This window comes from Callithrix jacchus, chromosome 5 (genome assembly GCF_049354715.1).
Source record: "Callithrix jacchus isolate 240 chromosome 5, calJac240_pri, whole genome shotgun sequence".
NCBI lineage: Eukaryota > Metazoa > Chordata > Mammalia > Primates > Cebidae > Callithrix > Callithrix jacchus.
This window is the reverse complement of record NC_133506.1, coordinates 131,440,784-131,460,451: the sequence shown is the minus strand read 5'-3', so window position 1 is coordinate 131,460,451 and position 19,668 is coordinate 131,440,784. Positions and strand designations below refer to the sequence as shown.

Genomic DNA, 19,668 nt, shown 5'->3' with positions numbered 1-19,668 from the left:
GGGATTACAGGTACCCGCCACCATGCCTAGCTAATTTTTTTGTATTTTTAGTAGAGATGGGGTTTCTCCATGTTGGCCAGGCTGGTCTCAAACTCCTGACCTCAAGTGATTCTCCTGCCTCAGCCTCCCAAAGTGCTGGGATTGTAAGCCACTGTGACTGGCAGATCATTCTTATTCTGTATCTTTAGGACAGAGACTTCTCAGAGACAGAGTTGTGAGACTAAGGGATTAGATGTTTTAAAAACTCAGATAAGTGTCATCAAGTGGACAAGAACTGGCGAAAGGGGCTGGGCGTGGTGGCTCACACCTGTAACCCCAACACTTTGGGAAGCTGAGGTGGGTGGATTACCTGAAGTCAGGAGTTCGAGACCTGCCTGGCCAACATGGTAAAACCCTATCTCTACTAAAAAAAAAAAAAAAAAAAAATTAGCCGGGTGCGGGTACCCGTAATCCCAGATACTGAGGAGGCTGAGACAGGAGAATTGCTTGAGCTGGGGAGGTTAAGGTTGCAGTGAGTGGAGATCCCGCCATTGCAGTCCAGCATGGGACAGAGGGAAACTCTCTCTCAATAAACAAATAAACAAACTGGCAGGAGGGGCTCTCAGGACACTTGGATCTCCCTGCTGCCCTGCAACTAGACTCCTACCAGCTAGCTACAGGGTGAAGCTGGGTGCTGGTATGGCCGTCTGCTGGGGTGCAGGTCTTCCTGCCATCCTGCCCACAGGCTGTAACCCACTGTGCCACCTGTAATCCTGCAAAGTGTTCTGCTCTGACCTTGGGCTCACTGCCCCAACCCTGCCCTGCTGAACAGGAAAGGAAGAGGTATGCACTCGGAGGGACACAGCTGCAAGTGGGAGTCCTCCCAGCCCAGCAATGCGCTGCCCTAGGCAGACAGGCCCTGCTTCATCACCACCACCCATGGTTGGCCAGCCCGCTGGCCAGTTGCAGGAGTGTATCCTGGGCCCAGTCCAAAGCCCTGCAGGGCCAGGGGCCTAGCACCCTGGCCTCCTCCTGCCCCTTGGAACCACAGATCACTCTACCACGACTGACCCGGCCCCCACATGCTCCTGTCAGACGCTGTCTCCTCTCTTTCTTTGGGCCCCCCGTCCCCCACTTCCACACCTGAACCTGCTCTGACTCCCTCTCAATAAGGAGCAAAGCCTCCAAAATGATCTCCACAGACCCACGCACCTGTGGTGGTCAAGGCTTTTTAGCCATGGAGCCTTCGAGCAAATGGAAGCTAGGCAAAGTGCCCACAGCTCAGGGCAGCACCAGGAGCTGCCCCAGCGATGTAGGGAGGTTTGAGCCCAACTCCCCCACTGCGTAGTCCATGGGGTCTTTAAACCCATAGTGCAAAGGACACTGGACTGAGTCAGTGATATCACACAGTCATTTGGGGTCTTTAGATGAGGGGCCCCTACATCCCCCTTTTCAGTTATATGATGCTAACCTACGATAAGGTGTTAGATTCTCAGGAGGGGACAGGTAGGAAGCCAAGAGTCTCCCCTGGTAGCCCCATGGAATTCCCAGCAGAAAAATTACAGCTCCTGAGAGACTCCTGGGGACCAAGGGGAGAAACCATGCCTAACTCGAGGGGCTGAGGTTTCTAATAGCAGCCGGGCTCTGGGCTTACCGCTGCAGCACCGCGTCCGAGCTGATGGTCCGGTCTTCCAGCACACGGAAAGCTGGCAGCTGCACCACAAACACATTGCCACTCTCGGTGCCCAGGTAGAGCAGTTCGCAGGAGGAGTGTGGCAGGACCACAGTGATCTGTGTGGCACTGGGGGCAGCCCTGTGACGAGAACAGCTGCCTGTGAGCTGACTGCTGCCTGAGAGGGGAGACCCCATGGTCGGGGTCCCCTGACTCCTCAGAAAATAAGCCCATAAGGCCTTTTAATGGGGTTCACAGCATTTCGGGCCAAACATTGGTCACTTTATGCCAAGACAGGAGACTGATAGCAGAGAGCCTGGGCTAGGAGGCAGGAAAGACACCAGGGACCCTCCAGTGTGACCTGGGGTGTGGATGGGGAAGGCGGGCTGCAGCCCTACCCACTCCACTCAGAGCACCTGAGCATGGCGATGCGTCAGCTCAAATGCATGCCAGGCACTGCCAGGGGCACAACAGGGCCCACAAAGGGTGAGTCCACTCCAGAGGTGGGGCAAAGGTCAGGCTGGGCCGGGAGTGGAAGGGGATAGGGATTGAGCCCTTACCCTGGGGGCCCACGAAGTGTGAAGCTCTCATCCTCCTGCAGCTCCGAAGCCCCACCCTTGATCTTCAGGCTCCAAAGGTGCAGGCTGTTGTCATCCAGTAGGGTGACCAGTTGGCACTAGCAAGGGAATAGGGATGGGAGCATGTGGTCTTGCTACCCGGGAAAGGCCTTTACATACTGGGGCCACCCAGCCTGGGCTGGTTGTTTAAAGACCCCTGGCCACTACCAGGGTGGCCCATGAGCCCCAACTGTGGAAAGGGAGGGGGCCCCAGGTTTTCCCATAAGCACCAAACCGAGGGCCAGTGAATGCTCCACAATAGCCCTGCTGGAAGCAGTGTGGGCAAGGAGGGCATGGAGGTGGCTTCCTGTCCCATACCAGGCCCCTCACCTGGCCGGGCAGGAGGTGGATCTGCGTCACGGTGTTGTTCTCCCGGTGCAGCCCCATGAACTCCACGCCTGGGGCTCCGTAGCTAGGAGTAGGCTCAGGAAATCTCTGGGAGGCCAGACACCATTCCCTGCCCACCTCGGGGCCCATGTGCAAGGAACACAAACACAGAGGGGTGCTGGGGTGGGGAAGAGTTACAGCAGCCCTGGCCCCAGGGCACCAGGCTAGTGACCGGACCCCTGGGAGATTTTTCCCAGTCAGGCCAGTGGGAGCAACTCCACAGAAAGGTGAGGCCCAGCCGGGCACGGTGGCTCACGCTTATAATCCCAACACTTTGGGAGGCTGAGGTGGGCGGATCACAAGGTCAGGAGATTGAGATCATTCTGGCTAACAGGGCGAAACCCATCTCTATTAAAAATACAAAAAAACAGGGCATAGTGGCAAGCACCTGTAGTCCTAGCTACATGGGAGGCTGAGGCAGGAGAATCACTTGAACCCAGGAAATGGAGGTTGCAGTGAGCTGAGATCGTGCCATTGCACTTCAGCCTGGGCAACAGAGTAAGACTCTGTCTCCAAAAAAAAAAAAAAAAAAAAGATGAAGCCCTACCATGGCAACTGTCAGGTTGCTACCCTGAATCTGAGCTGCAAGAGACACATCGGCTGTGGCTTGGTGGCACCTGTGAGAACACACAGCACCCGCCAGCCTGTCCCCAGCAGCCTCTGCCCATGAGTCTCAGCACCAGGGTTTGGTAACCAGAGTCTGGCTGTGGCCTGGCAATGATTAACCAGCCGAGGGAAGGCTGAGCCAGCAGCAAGGCCCTGGGCCCCTGTGTACATCAGCCCAGCCTGGAATTCCAGTGCTCCATACCCCTCCCCCACACTGGGCAGAAGGGAAGAGGGAGGTTGGGTTCTGCTGGAGGTGCCAACCAAGCTATTGGAGGTGGTCCCCCATCTCTCAACTCCTTTTGGGCCCTGGCTTGGGAGCACAGATTGGATTGGCAGGGTGCCCAACCTGATCTGGTTTTTCATCTCTGAAAACACCAGGAGCCCCCAGTTGGCCAGAACCAGTGCTTTGGATAAAAGATGACCCAACTGGACGACGTTCAGCCTCAGGCTGGGGAAAGCTGTCCCTGCCAGGCGGAGCCCTCTCTACTATCTGCTGCCTGTGGGGGTGGGGATGGAATTTGGAAGGTGGCTACCTGACCCCCATCTCTGCTTGTGGCTAGGGCCCTGGGGCCAGTCCACCTCTGATTGTTATCGGGGAAGAAGGTTTAAAAACAAAACTGCGGCTGGGAGTGGAGTGGCTCACGCCTGTAACCCTAGCATTTTCAGAGGCCAAGGCCAGAGGGTTGCTTGAGCCCAGGAGTTCATGACCAGGCTGGGCAAGATGACAAGACCCTGTTTCTACAAAAAAAATTTTTTTCTTTTGATACGGAGTCTTGCTCTGTTGCTCAGGCTGGAGCGCAGTGGCGCGATCTCGGCTCACTGCAACCTCTGCCTCCCTCTGCCTCCCAGGTTCAAACGATTCTCCCATCTCAGCCTCCCAAGTAGCTGGGATTACAGGTATGTGCCACCATGCCTTGTTATCTTTTTTGTACTTTTAATAGAGACGGGGTTTCACCATGTTGACCAGGCTGGTCTTGAACTCCTGACTTTAAGTGATTCACCCTCCCAAAGTGCTGAAAAAAATTTTTTGTAACTACAAACATCCCCAACGACAAGACGGGTCCCTGTAACTTGCTTTTCTTGTGGGGAGATGGGGAGCTGAGGGAAGCAGGGGCACAGAAGGGCCAGGCCTTGCTACGGACCCACCAGCCAGCCACTCATTTACTGAGCAATGGCTGAGACTGGCGTCAGGTCCTTCCCCCTGGATCCCCCAACACAGCTCCTGCAAAACAGGTTCCTGATCCCCGAAGTGGCCTTTCCCCCTGCCCAGGGAGTCCTGAAACTTCCAGCAACAGGTGAGAAGGGGAAACTGAGTACAGGGAGGAGACCACATGAACCGTCGTGAAAGGACACAGGGGATGAAATAAACCTGTACCTCTTCGGTCAGTTTCAACCTCACTGTCCTCCTGCAAAGGACAGGGTCACATCCCACCATGACCAGGTCCCTGTCCTGCCATAAACCATACCTTCCTCACTTTGGAATAAAATCATGTCCAGAGCTAGAAATTCAGGAAAGTCCCTCATTTTATCCCAGCAGCCCTGGGCAAGGAGGGAAAAGATGTCCTTCCCCAAATCTCATCCACCCCGAGGCCCCACCCAGTTGGGAGTGAGGGGACGGAGGATACAGCTTGATGGCTCCAGAACGGGTGCCAATGGCCAGGATGCGCAGAGATGGGCTATAGCCGAGGGCGCTGGGCTGGTGCGGGAAGCCATGCTCCACGGTCTGCAATGAGAACCACGTGGTGTGAGCCTGTAGACCTGTCCCCTTCACACCACCATGGCTGGGGGAGCTGCAGCACCGGACCACCCCAGCAGGAAGCAGGGATTCCATACCTTTCAGGTTCCTCCCAGACACCTGAGTGTTGAAGCCTAACCCAAATTTATCAGGCCCCACCCCCAGTCCCTTTGTGACTCTGCCCTTGGCCTCATGGCCACCTCTGCAAGCTCATCCTCCCCAACACCACGCCAGCCTCGTGATGCTCTCCAGGCATGGACTCGGTGCCTCTACCACATGTGCCCTGCATGATGGACCCTGCCCTCCTCAGTGGCATGGGGGCCTTATGGGATGGGGAAAGTAGGGGAAGTCTGGCACAGTGAGGCACTGGTCCCTCAGGGGAAAAGCCTGGTGGTACCGCAGCTCCGGGCCCACCCAGAGGCCTAGAGTACTCAGAATACCACAGAGGCCCTGTCTGGCTCCGGGCTCCTCCAGGCCCCTGTCAGCTGCATCTCACAGGCTCTCACTGCCACGTTTCAACCATCTTCCCAGAAAGGGAATTCCTGGAGCGTTGTTGCAGATACAGGCTTTTTCATTTCTTTTTTTTTTTTTTTTTTCCTTTTTTGAGACGGAGTTTCACTCTTGTTACCCAGGCTGGAGTGCAATGGCACAATCTCGTCTCACCCGCAACCTCCGCCTCCTGGGCTCAGGCAATTCTCCTGCCTCAGCCTCCTGAGTAGCTGGGACTACAGGCACGTGCCACCATGCCCAGCTAATTTTTTGTATTTTTAGTAGAGATGGGGTTTCACCATGTTGACCAGGATGGTCTCGATCTCTTGACCTCGTGATCCACCCGCCTCGGCCTCCCAAAGTGCTGGGATTACAAGCGTGAGCCACTGCGCCCGGTGCTTTTTCATTTCTTATAACAGAATACACACACATTGTGAAGAACTTGGGAGGTATAAAGATGTTTAAGAACAAAAATTACCCAGACTCCCACAACCAGAAGTAACCCTTGCTAACACCTCAGCGTACGTCCTTTGAGTCTTCTCGCTTGTGAATGTTTGCACGTGTCTATATTTAAAAAGACATAATTGGGATCATGCCACATGGATATACGTATATAAGATCATGTACAGGTATAGCTTTGTAGCCTGGTTTCCTACTTACAGCCAGCCCAGGTTGTTAAAAGCTTGAAAATGACTTTTTAAAAATTTTTAATTAATATATATGTATTTTTTGAGACAGGGTCCCACTCTGTTCCCCTGGTTGAGTGCTGTGGAGTGATTTTGGCGCACTGTAGCCTCGGCCTCCCAGGCTCAAAGGATCCTCCCACCTCAGCCTCCCAGGTAGCTGGAACTACAGGCACACGCCACCATGCCTGGTAATTTTTTGTAGAGACAGGAATTCGTCATGTTGCCCAGCCTGGTCTTGACCTCCTGGACTCAAGCAATCCTCCTGCCTTGGCCTTCCAAAGTGCTGGGATTACAGGCGTGAGGTCACTGCCACCTGCCTAAAATGACTTTTTGTTTTGTTTTGAGTCTGAGTTTCACTCTTGTAGCCCAGCCTGGAGCGCAATGGTGCCATCTCAGCTCACTGCAAACTCCACCTCCCAGATTCAAGCAATTCTCCTGCCTCAGTCTCCCCAGTAGCTAGGATTACAGGTGCCCACCACCACACGTAGCTAATTTTTGTATTTTTAGTAGAGATGGGGTTTCACCATGTCCTGACCTCAGGTGCTCTGCCCGCCTCGGCCTCCCAAAGTGGTAGGATTACAGGCGTGAGCCACCACATGAGCCTAAAATAACTTTAAAAACAGGGCTGGGTGCGGTGGCTCACGCCTATAATCCCAGCACTTTGGGAGGCCGAGGCGGGTGGATCACAAGGTCAAGAGATCAAGACCATCCTGGTCAACATGGTGAAACCCTGTCTCTACTAAAAATACAAAAATTAGCTGGGCATGGTGGTGCGCGCCTGTAGTCCCAGCTACTCGGGAGGCTGAGGCAGGAGAATTGCTTGAACGCAGGAGGCGGAGGTTGCGGTGAGCCGAGATCATGCCATTGCACTCCAGTCTGGGTAACAAGAGCGAAACTCCGCCTCAAAATAAATAAATAAATAAAATAACTTTAAAAACAGCAAAAGAATGTTCTTTACCTGGAGGTGCCCTAACTCACCAGGGCTTCATTGTTTGAGCATTTACTTGGTTGCTAGAGGGTTTGCAACTGACAACCATGTTGATGGCATTCTTGGACTCCTATCTTTGTCTACAACACTTGAGTATTTCCTGGGGCAGATGTCCCAGGGATAGAATTGTGGGTTAAGAAAGGTATGAACGTAAACGCTACAAATTTAGAGTGACAAACCATCTTCAAGAAGGTTTTTGGTTCAGTTACTTAATCAGTTATCCCAATCTGACCCCCACCTCCCACTGCAGGGGATACCGGCTCTGCAGAGCTGGGTGAGAACAGCACAGAGCAATGCCATGTCAACTGGTTGCTTTAAAGACTTAAAACAAAAAACAACCACAGAGACTCTGCCCTGCAGAAAAAGGCCCCAGCAATGAGGCAGCCTCCTTAGGCCCTGGGCTCTCCTACTTTGCAGCCCTGCAACCTCAAAGCAGCAGATTGGGAGAAGTCCCTGGTGAGATCTGGCAATGATAGCTTAGTGAATCCAATTGCTACCTGCCTCCCCCATGTTAGTCTAGTCTGATGGCTCTCACAAGGAATCCCATGCTGAGATCAGACAGGGAGGAGAGCTCCAAGTGTCTATTTGGGGGTACACCTGGGGATAAAAAGGTTGGGGGGGGTGCCTCAGGCCTGGCTCTTTGCCAGGAACACATCTGCCCTGCAAATGGTCATACCTGAATGGGATAGCCAGGGGGAGACAGATGGGGCCCAGCAGCGGCCCCCAGGCCAGCCCAGGTCCCTGTTCAGCTATGTGAAAAATGCAGAGCCTGGAGAAGCCCTGGGTAGAGATAGCTGAGTGTCTGGAATGTAAACATTTCCCAGGAAAAGGGGAGTAGACTACCGGATAGGATGTGAAGGACAAGCTCCCCCAGGGGCCCCACCAGACCTCAGCCAGCCCCAGGTTGCTGGGGCCTCAGGATCCACAGCCAGAGCGGCCCCCTGGGACAGCAGCACTTTCCCAGCAGCAGAGGCAGCTCAGGGAACAGCCTCTGGAATTTGGAGGACTCTGGCAGAAATGCCCCACAGGAGCCTGCTGGCCTGGCCAGGAACAGGCCCCACGCCCCAGGCTGCACGGAATGGTGGCCATGAGCCCCAGGTAGCCACCAAGCGCTTTCAGTATGGCTCATGTCACCAAGGAGGATTAATTCAGTTCTTGGAAACTCTTCCAGGTATGTCTGGAACAACTTGCGTTCTAGAAGAACAGGGGCTGGACTCAGGCAGACCATGCTTCAAATCCCCTTTTTCTACTATAAATCATCCAAATTCCAAATACAGATCTAGTACTTCCAAAAAAGACTGAATGTCTGAATTGAGATGTGCTCTAAGTGTAAAATACACCTGGACTTCACAGACTCAGCATTCGAAAAAACAAACTGAGAAAATATCACTAGTAGTTTAAATTAGCTACATGTCAAAATAGTTTGCATATGTTGGATTAAAGGGAATATATGATTATGATGATTATGATTATTTTTGAGACAGGGTTGCGCCCATCACCCAGACCGGAGTGCAGTGGCACCATCTTGGCTCACTGCAACCTCCGCCTCCCCAGTTCAAGTGATGCTCCTGCCTCAGCCTCCAGAGAAGCTGGGATTATAGGCGTGAGCTACCGTGCCCGATCAGAATATATGATTAAAATTAATTTCACTTGTTTAAATAATTTTATAATGCAGCTTCTAGAATTTTTTTTTTAAGCTGGAGTCTCACTCTGTCATCCAATTGGAGTGCAGTGGTGAGATCTCAGCTCAGTTCCACCTCCCGGTTCAAGCAACTCTCCTGTCTCAGCCTTCCCAAGTAGCTGGGACTACAGGCATGCACCATCATGCCCTGCTAATTTTTGTATTTTTAGTAGAGATGAGGCTTCATCACGTTGGCCAGGTTGATTTCAAACTCCTGACTTAAAGTGATCAACCTGCCTTAGCCTCCCAAAGTGCTGGGATTACATGTGTGAGCCACGGCACTGGGCCAGAATATATAATTAAAATTAATTTCACGTGTTTAAATAATTTTATAATGCAGCTTCTTGAAAACTTTAAATTACATACGTGGCTCATATTATATTCCTACTGGCCTCAACAATTCTGCACATCAGCAGGAAAGTCAGGCCACAGAGAAAACAGCCTGCAACTTTTTGCTGGGCTCTCAGGCCACATGTCATGGGCAGTTCTAACATTTCACCTGAGTCTCTCCTGCTTTGGCTCCATATCTTTCCTCTAAGCCAGAGGAAGACAAAGAGGATGAGCCCTTCCTTCAATCACCCACATTCATTCCTCATTCCCTTCTAGCCTTGGAGATACTGTGGCCACCCCTCCCTCCCATCTCTACTTTCTTTTCCAAAGGCTGATTTAGAACAGGGGCTGAGTCAGACCCACTAAGCTCTGAATTCCTTCCTGCCATGTATGAGGCATCTGGTAGTGGGTGAGCCACTGGGCCTCCCTGAGCTTCGTTTCTCAGGTAATAAATGGGATGGTACTGGTGACTGTGCTGAGCAGGGCTGTCCTTGGATTAAACCTGATGGACCTGAGGCCACCTGGTGCGGCTGGAAGGCTCAGCCACCCCACAGCACACACGGGCCTCTGCTTCCTTCCAAGCCTTGAACTGTTCCATGGTATCCCCTTGGGCACTTCTCCAAGTTAGCAACTCTAGAGGGACCAGGGCTCCCCAAAAAACCGAAATAAAGGCAGTGACCTTCACAGGGACTCTGCCTGGGCAGGCCCAAGAGAGTCAGTTCACCTGTAAATGGCATGGTTCCCCAGGGACTCCCCAGGTTGAGGAGGGGAGGCATTGCTTCAACAGGCAGCATCCAGCCCACCAGGCCCCACCCATAGATGACACCTGGCTCAGGTTACCTCTGCCAAGGGAGAACAGAACAAGGAACTCTTTTGACAGGGGTCTGGGCAGTCCTATGAGGACAGGGACTCGGGCTGGGCAGAGAGGCATGGGAGCCCTAGCTTAGTTATGAGAAGCTAAAGGGATCTTTTTGGAAACAGGGAAGGGATTGAGATTTGGGAACAGGACTAAGAGCAGCTGATGAAGGGACAGGGAGGAGCTAGAAACCCAGGATCCAGTGTCCTGAGGAAACCAGTCAGGGAAAGAACCATGGGCACCTCTGGTGTGCCCCAGTTGCCCCCTACTTTGTGTGTGTGTGTGTGTGTGTGTGTGTGTGTGTGTGCTTGAGACAGGGTCTCACTCTGTTGCCCAGGCTGGAGTGCAGTAGTGTGATCTTAGCTCACTGTAACTTCCACCTCCCAGGCTCAAGTGATACACCTCAGTCTCCCAAGTAGCTGGAATTATAGGCATGCGCCACCATGCCTGGCTGATTTTTGTATTTTTTTTGTAGAGATGAGGTGTCACTATGTTGGCCAGGCTGGTCTTGAACTCCTGGACTCAAGTGATCCACCTGCCTCGGCCTTTCAATGTGCTGGGATTACAGGTGTGAGCCACTGTGCCTGGCCTGCCCCTGACTTCGGTGCCCTTCCCACCCCCAACTCCTACCAGCCTTATAAGGCTCAGCTTCCCTGCTGGTGAATAAGGTCTAAATCACATGGGTGGTGACTCCCCCTTGTTAAGGGTTCAGGAACAGTTCCAGGTCCCTGTTAGAGGGAGTGCCTATGGCCTCCCTGAAAGGAGGCACCCACCTGAGCACAGAAGGTTGGGCTCAACCCTGGGGCTGTGTTCCTGCAAAGGCACACACAGCAACCCTGAATCATGGCTCTATTCAGAACACACGGTGGGACAGGGCGCAGCCCCTGGGAGGTCAGGGAATTCCAAGACCAGTCCTCCCAGCTATTCTAAGACCACAGCTATCTATCTTCGGATTCAAACTAGGAGGCTGACCAAAGCCTGGCAGCCACTGGGGCCTCCTGAGCACAGCATCCAGCCTACCTGGCCCCGCCCACATCTGATACCTGGCTCAGGTGACCTCTGCCAAGGGAGGAAAGAACAATGAACTCCTTTAACGGGGGAGGGGGGGTTGGGAAAGGAGAGCAAAGATTTGCAGAAGCCGCCAGACTGCAACATTAGCCTAGAGTGGGAGAGAAGGCCCTCTCCAGGTCCCAGAAGGGGAGGGAGTGAGGTAAGGCTGGTTGTCAGAGACAGTGGGGCCTTCATCCTGCTCACAGCCAGGGAGGACCCTGCCTGAGGGTTAGAACCGAGGAGTCCCTGGCACTCCCCAGGAGGTGGGAAGGAGGGAATGCCAGGAACCAGGTCCTTGGAGGCTGCACAGGGCGGGGTGGGGGGCACACCCGCCTAGCTGGGCCGCTCTGCCCGATACTGGCTGGGTGTGGCCAGCTCAGATTCCTGGCAGTGGCAGCAACCTGGCCCTCCCAGTGTGGCTGCTATCACCTGACACCAGGGACCCAGCCATGCAAAAGTCAATACAGAACAACCTGGCCCTCCGCAGGGGCTGCTGGGTCAGAAACACACTGTTTGTTCAGGACCTAAGGGGACAGGGAGAGTGGGCATGGGAAGGGAGGGCCCAGGTAGGTGCTTCTGCGGCAGCCCTGGCAAGTGCAGCGGCCTGTTTGCCCTTATGGGTGCGGCTGCTTGGGGTGTGCCTGGGATTGGCCGTGGCGGGGCAAGGAGACTGCGGGCAGTTGTCTAGGAACGGGTTTTACCCTGACTTTTCCTCCAGCAGCACTCCCTCCCTACTGAAGTCCCATGGTCCCCTCCCCTTGGTCCTCAGTGGCCCTCTCCTGGCGCTGCAGCTGACTTGTCTGTCTGTCCATCCCTCCACTGGCCTCAAGGGCCCACCACATACAGCAAACAGTTACTTCGCTGGTGAAAGAAACTGAGGTGTGAAGAGAGGTGAAGCCACCACCCTAAGGCCACACAGCCAGACAGCAGGTGGAACCAGGACATCCTCATCCCCAGCCTGTGCCCCCCATGATATGCTCCAGCTGTGCAGGCCCTGGAGGCCTTAGTCTCCTCCCTGGCAGAATGGGAGCAACACCCATCCTGAGTTGTGGTGAGGATGACGCCATGACAAGGCAAGGCCTGGTAAGGCATCCACCTGCGCCAGGCACCATTTGAAGCAATTACACTCCCGTAAGGACCTTTATGATGCTATTGGGGCTCAGGACATACCACTCCAAAACAACACTGTAAGAGACCAGAATGTGCTACCCCAAAATATACTTTGTCTGGCCTACTATTTTTTTTTTTTTTCCAGACAGAGTCGCTCTGTCGCCCAGGCTGGAGTGCACTAGTGCCATCTCAAGTCACTGCAACCTCCACCTCCCAGTTCAAGCAGTTCTCCTACCTCAGGCTCCTGAGTAGCTGGGATTACAGGCACCCACCACCATGCCCAGCTAATTTTTTAAATTTTTAGTAGAGATGGGGTTTCACCATGTTGGCCAGGCTGGTCTCAAACTCCTGATCTCAGGTGATCCACCTGCCTTGTCCTCCCAAAGTGCTGGGATTATAGGCATGAGCCACGTCGCCCAGCCACTTCTTTGGCATAATTTGAGCTAGTTATTCTTAGAAAGTGCAGACATGAGAGTAGTTCTGGAAAGCTGTCCTTTTGTTAAAGAAATTTACATCCACAAAGGAAATCTACATTAGTCAAGTACAGGCTGAATATCCCTCATCTAAAATGCTTGGGACTTCAGTGATGGGCAGCTATTAAAACAAACAAAAAACGAAATTAAAGAAATAAAATGCTTGGGACTAGAGCATTTTGGATTTCAGAACCTTTTGCTTTTGTAATATTTGCACTATACTTACTGGTTGACCATCCCAAATCCTAAATTTCAAAATCTGAAATGCTCCAGTGAGCATTTCCTTTCAGAGTCATGTTGGCACTTCAAAAACTCAGACTTTGGAGCATTTTGGATTTCAGATTTTCTGATCATGGATGCTCAACCCATATTTGTATCAGGAAGAGGGCTGCTCTAAGGCAACTTTTATTACCCAGGAGACCGTCTCTGCATACATAAGACAAGCTTCATTCACCACACACTTCCTCCCCTCACTTTCCCACAACCTGGTCAACCTGGTCACAGCCTATCCCAGTCCCCCCGCCTTTTCTTTTGAGACAAGGTCTCACTCTGTCACCCAGGCTAGAGTGCAGTGGCATGATCTTGGCTCACTGCATCCTTCACCTCCCCGGTTCAACATTCTCCTGTCCCAGCCTCCTGAGTAGCTGGGACTACAGGTGTGCATCACCACACGAGGCTAATTTTTATATTTTTAGTAGAGATGAGGTTTTGCCATGTTGGCCAGGCTGGTCAGTCTCTAACTGCTGACCTCAAATGATCCACCCACCTCAGCCTTCCAAAGTGCTGGGAATACAGGCGTGAGCCACTGTGCCCAGCCTCATGTCAATTCAATTCCTGGCTCAGCCAAAGAACCTAGAAGGCTGGAGGGAAGCCAGTTTTGCTCCCCTACAACGCCCATTTTACGGATGAGGAAACTAAAGAACAGAGAGGCTAAGTAACATGTCTGCTGTGTCTTACACAGCAAGGAAGCAACAGAGCCAGGATCTAGACCCAGTGCCAGCATCTAGACCCAGGCCATGTGGCTGCAAAGTCCCTGCCCCTAACCACTACCCAGGCCCTCTGATGCCTGGCACGTAGCCCTCAGTGAACTGGAGTTACTGCTCTGACAGCCAGCCCTTGGCAGAGTTCAGAGACTGTTCGCAATCACAGATCCTCTGCAGGTACTGAAGCCAAAGAAACAGGACGTCTCATTCTCGGGGCCCCCAGGGCGATGTCCTTGCTCTCTTTGAAACATCGGGCTTGGTGTGGGTATAAGATAGTTGAGCTGGAAGGTGTTGGAGAAAAAGGCTGGGACTGGTTCGGAAGCCAGCGTCTACAAGCAACCTGGGGTCAAGCTGTGATTGACTGTACTGTGTCCCAGCACAGTACCCAGCAGACTGGCCTTCCAGGACCACTGGAAAAAACATAACCTGAGAACTGCCAGATGTGAACACTCTCTGGGGCTGACCCTCTCCTATACCAACAGCCCACATGCCACTCCAGGCTCTAGCCCGGGTATCACACCATCTGCTGGAGCTGTCCCAAGGCTCCCCAGCTCAACCTCAAGCCACAGATGCTGCAGTCACCAGGTGTGGCCTTCAAATCACACAGAAACTCATGTAGTCCTCATATCAACAGCACGGATGGAATGGCTATGAGTATCATGTCTATCTCTGAGGCATGTAACCTGCTCAAGGTCACACAGCTGGTGAGCCCAGCAGTTAGCACCACTTACCACTGGGCAAGCTACCTCTCCATAAATGGAGAGCACTGTTGTTGTGATTGTGTGCAAATCAAAACAATAAAAAAATACTACTTTTCCCCAAATCTGCTCTTCGCCACTCCTGGCCTGGGCTCCCCCTCCCAAGGCCTGGCACCACCACCCACCCAGGTCAGAGACTCCATGGTCATCCTGGACACCCATCTTCCCTCCCATCCCCCCCACTTTTTTTTTTCCCCAAGATGAAGTGTTGCTCTGTCACCCAGACTGGAGCGCAGTTGCACCATTCCAGCTCACTGCAACCTCTGCCTCCCGGGTTCAAGCAAATCTCCTGCCTTAGCCTCCTGAGTAGCTGGGACTACAGGTGTGCACCACCATGCCTGGCTAATTTTTGTATTTTTAGTAGAGACGGGGTTCTACCATGTTGTTCAAGCTGGTCTCTAACTGATAACCTTGTGATCTGCTGGCCTTAGCCTCCCAAAGTGCTGGGATGACAGGCATGAGCCATCGCCTCCGGCCCTTTCTCTCTTTACTGCCCCATCAGCAGGTCTCTGCAATCGGATGCCCTGAATAGTTCTCTATTCAATGGGTCTCAAACCAGGAGCGATTTTACCCCTCAGGAGACACTCTGCAATGTCTGGAGACATTTTTGGTATCACATCTTGGCAGGCTGTGTATATAGGACCAGGGACACTGATAAATAGTCTACAGTGCACAGGACCACCTCCACAGCACAGCCAGCCTCAAGTATCATCCGTGAGTGCCGAAGCTGAGAAACCGTGCGCAACTCATGCCTTGTCTCCTAGCCCCTTCCTTCTGGGCTCTATCTAGTCACTGCAATGTCTCCTAATTGCTCTGAGCTTACCTGCTTTGCCCAAAGAGTAAAAATATCTCCAGGTTTATCTTTCCTACATTGTTAATGGGACCATTACTCACTCCCTTGCTCATAACCCCCCAGGGCTGCAGGGTCAGTCAGTTCAGGCCCAGATGCCAGCATCCAGCATCCTCCCTGCCTCCTCAGCCTAGGCTGTGGAGGGGCAGACCATCTGGGATCCCAAATCCTCTGGGATCTGGTCTCATCCTTCAATCCCACCCTGCTCCACAACACTCCCCGAGCCTGGATGAGTCTACAGGTGGCTTCTGAGTCCCCCAGGCTCTCCCCTTCCTTCTCTCTACTCCCAAGGCCTGAAATTTCAGGCCATAAGCCTCCTCCTTCCTGCAGACTATAAAAGTGAAGGGAAGAGGCCTAATCAGATTCCCACAGCCATGGGCTGTGGATCTAGTAAGTACTCAATGCATGCTTCTTGCATATGAATGCAAAGAGGAAGGCAGGGGAGGAGGAGACCCAGGAGCCTCCCTCTGCCACCCCCAGGCCTGGGAGTGGGCCAATCAAGTTTAGGAACCACTGCTGGAGAACAGGGGAAAGAGGGAGGGACAATTCCTCACCCCAGCTCCACCCCAGTTGCACAGAAAGAACTTTGGGAGCAGGGGAGGAGTTCAGCCCCGTTTGCTGAGCCTGTGGGTCAGGTTTCTGCCACCTTTTCAGAGTGAGAGACTGAAGGCAGATAGGGGTCACCCAGCTCCCTTCCATCCCCTGTGGACACTGAAGCTTTGAGACCCAGCACCCATAGGCTACTCCCTCCAGAACAAGAGTAGCAGGCTCTAGGGGTCCTGAGATCTCCCATTCCCAACACCTGCACCCCCAAAAGCGAGCTGGTGGGAGGTACGCTGGTATAGGAAAGCCCTAACTCCGGAGGCAAATGTCCTTGTGGCAAAGCTCCATCAGGGACACCAGCTTCTCCCACAGGCTAAGAAACCCAGAAGAAAATGGCAGGGCACGTGGGGAGCGCTGACCCACCTCTCCCAACAGGGAGGTCAGGGAGGTCCCCTCCACCCCACAGCAGCAGCCAACCTTCCTGGGCCACTATCCTGGCACTTGTTACCTCATCCCACGTAAGCCCTTAACAAGCCTATAGGTTGGGTGACAGGCACACGATCATCCAGCTCCTACGTGGCAAAGTTGAGTACGCACCTGGACAAGCTGACTTCTGCACTTCTCAAATCAACAAACAAAATACAACCAGGTGGGTGCTGTGGCTTATGCCTGTAATCCCAGCACTTTGGGAGGCCCCGAGGTGGGCAGATCACGAGGTCAGGAATTCAAGACCAGTCTGGTCAACATGGTGAAACCTCATCTCTACTAAAAATACAAAAAAAATTAGCTAGGCGTGGTGGTGAGTGCCTGTAATCCCAGCTACTCGGGAGGCTAAGGCAGAAGAATCCCATGAACCCAGGAGTCAGAGGTTGCAGTGAGCCGAGATTTCGCCACTGCACTCCAGCCTGGGCAAAACAGCGAGACTCTATCTCAAAAATAAATAAATAGGCCAGGCATGGTGGCTCACGCCTGTAATCTAAGCACTTTGGAGGCCAAAGCGGGCGGATCACCTGAGGTCGGGTGTTCGAGACCAGCCTGACCAACACGGTGAAACCCCATCTTAAAAAATAAATAAATACAACCAAAGAGAATTCCTCATTCATCACAGGGAGACATCCCTTTTCCAGACTGCCTGGTCTTACATGCACTGCTTCCTTTTAGGGGCAAGGGAGCCCAAACAGAAGCCCCCAACAAGAGCCAGACGTCCAGCCCTCAGCATGCTGGGAGGCTCCTGGATCCCCGGGGCAAGAGCAACACAGTGTCCTGGTCCCTGCAGCCCACCTTCCCAGCAGAGTGAATCAAAGCACAGGCGATAAGGCCCCACACTGGTCGGTGGCCCAGGAGCTGAAAAGCCACATTATACACCTCCTGTGCACTAAGGCCTGTCCTGACCTTCTCAGGCCCCAGGCCCCTGAGGGGAAGCCCCATGGGGCTTCTGCTGCCCCAGGTACAGGTTTGGGATTGTAGTCCGAGGCCAGTTCTGGCTCATTCTCCTGGCACCTCTCCCCACTCACCCAGCTGGAGCCTGCCAGAACGAATCACGTGCTCAGACTGCAGGGGAGCTGCATTTTCCTTCAGGGGCAATTTGAGAAGGGATAAACAGCCATGGCCTGTGACTCCAGGGCCCCAAGGGACACTGTTACCCCCTTCAGAGTTCATCTTTTCATCACGCACATCCCCAAGCCTCCTTGACAACCCTGTGCCAAGGCAGGCAGGGCAGATCGTTTTATTCCCATGATACAGGTAGGGAAACTGAGGCTCGATGAGGTGGGGTGACTTGCAGAGGTCACATAGCCAGTGAAAGACTTGGGATGAGGAGTCATGAGGGCATCCAATTCCTCTTTCCTATAAAAACCCTTTCACCGGGCCCCATTTCCAAAGTCAGAGTCCCAGGAGGCATTGCAGGCACCATGTAAGAGCTATACCTTAATCCAGCCCCAGCCTGAGCTCCCCAGCCCAAAACCCAGGTCGCCTCCCCTGCTCTCCTTAACTTACCTTGTTAAACTGAAACAGGTCCCGCTTGAGCCTCTCCCGCACAGGGTCATGCCCTGGCCTCAAGAACCGCCTCATTCTGCTTGGTCTGCAGCCCCCACCGGAAACCTGGAGAAACAGGAGGAGCTGTAGGGGCCTGTCCTGGCACTCAGGTATCGATGAGGCCCGGCCCAAACAGGTGGAGCGGCCCTCTCTCTCCAAGTCTAGTAGGCAGCCACCCCGGGGCCAGGCCGGCTTCACAGTGACCGCCCAGGTACCCTGGCTTCCCCACGCTCAGATCTAGAGGCCGGACCACCTCAGGGCTGAAGGCTCTCACCACCTGTGGCCTTATAATGGGGAAGGAAAAGCTGGGGGAGGAAGCCATTTAGCCTGGCTTTATGAGCACAAGGAGGGCCTGCCAGCCCTGAGGTTAATTAGCTTAATTGTTAACCTGTATTCTGAGAAACCATGGAACTCCAGCAAAGCAGAAAGGAAACCTCACAAGCCTCTTCCTCCAAAGTCGGGTGGAAGGTGGAAACACCAAGGCTGTTCCCCAATCAGAGCCCAAATCGGGGTGGCCCAAGGGATTCCAGGCCAGGGCCCCAGCGCAGATGCCTCTTCCTTCTAACCTCGGGCATGGCTGTCCATGGGCTCTCGCCTCAGCCTCTCCAATCAGCCACAGCCAGGAGGAACTCGAGTGGGCACGGATGGCACAGGACACTCAGTCAGAGTGCTGGCCCATCCCACTGTGCCCGGGGTCTCTGCGGGTCCCCTCCCCTCTCTCTGGCTAGCCCCAGTCCAACCTTCCTGTGGTCTATTGGGGTGTGCTCAGAAAGGTTCTCTTTCCCATGGGCCCAAGTGGAGAATAATCAGGAGAAATCTGCTCCCAATAAAGAAACCAGCTTGAGGCCCCCAAACTCTCCGCCCACCACAGAATCCATTCCCAGCCCAAGGGGAAACTATTTCTGGATTATCCTTGGGGGAAGGGGAAGGAGCCTCTGTGCTCCAGCTTCTGGCTTCTAGTAGCTCAGCCTCCTCGTGACTACAGGACAGCAAGGCCCATCCTTGGGAAGCCCAGACACAGGCCCACCTGGGGCACAGCTCTGCTCACTCCCAGCAGGGTGAGGAAGGAAGCAGATCTAATCCCCACCCTGGAGGCTGCACTCCGGGCAGGGGCAGGTAGAGACAACACCTGGCCTGAAGTGGGGAGGGCAGCTCATATTTGAGAAGAAGGTATCTAAGTCCGGGCACAGTGGCTCACGCCTATAATCCCAGCACTTTGGGAGGCAGAGCCAGGTGGATCACAAGGTCAAGAGATGGAGACCATCCTGACCAACACGGTGAAAGTCCTGTCTCTACTAAAAATACAAAAATTAGCTGGGCGTGGTGATGGGCGCCTGTAGTCCCAGCACTTTGGGAGGCCACGGCAGGTAGATCACCTGAGGTCAGGGGTTTGAGACCAGCCTGGCCAATGTGGTGAAACAACAAAGAAAAGAAGAAAATCTAAACTGAGGCTTGAAGGATTTCGGGTTCTTGGGAGGTGGCAAAAATTAATTATCAGGTCAGGACTTTGCATATGATAGGATCCCTTGTGATGTGGGTCGAGTGGGAGAAGGTAGGTAATGTGCGTGGCAGAATTGGGGGTGTCTTCTGGCAGAGGGCTTGCCATGCTGGGAGGGTGACCCGATTCTGCAAAATCACACTGTAAAAAAGAGGCAGTTCTGTAATCTCAGCACTTTGGGAGGCCAAGGCAGGTGGATCACCTGAGGTCAAGAGTTCAAGACCAGCCTGGCCAACATGGGGAAACCTCATCTCTACTAAAAATACAAAAATTAGCCAGGTGTGGTGGCAGACTCTGTAATCCCAGCTACTCAGCAGGCTGAGGCAGGAGAATCACTTGAACC

At 53.4% G+C, this 19,668-nt stretch overlaps 1 protein-coding gene across 4 annotated transcripts in view; it reads right to left on the bottom strand.

Annotated features, from left to right (window-relative positions):
- The window catches only part of LLGL2 (LLGL scribble cell polarity complex component 2), a 48,812-nt gene that overhangs the window by 13,499 nt on the left and 15,645 nt on the right, over positions 1-19,668 (bottom strand). For 2 of the 4 annotated variants that reach the window (XM_035301754.3, XM_054256493.2), the window contains exons 2-6: positions 17,789-17,893; positions 4,887-4,984; positions 2,599-2,680; positions 2,212-2,327; positions 1,634-1,792 (exon numbers count right to left, since the gene is read on the bottom strand). In XM_035301754.3, the coding sequence (XP_035157645.1) occupies positions 1,634-1,792; positions 2,212-2,327; positions 2,599-2,680; positions 4,887-4,984; positions 17,789-17,863 (530 nt within the window). In that variant the 5' untranslated portion in view covers positions 17,864-17,893. Of the gene's footprint in view, positions 1-1,633; positions 1,793-2,211; positions 2,328-2,598; positions 2,681-4,886; positions 4,985-17,788; positions 17,894-18,393; positions 18,636-19,668 lie in introns of those variants that run through there. The other 2 variants (XM_035301753.3, XM_035301755.3) reach the window with 2 other exon arrangements.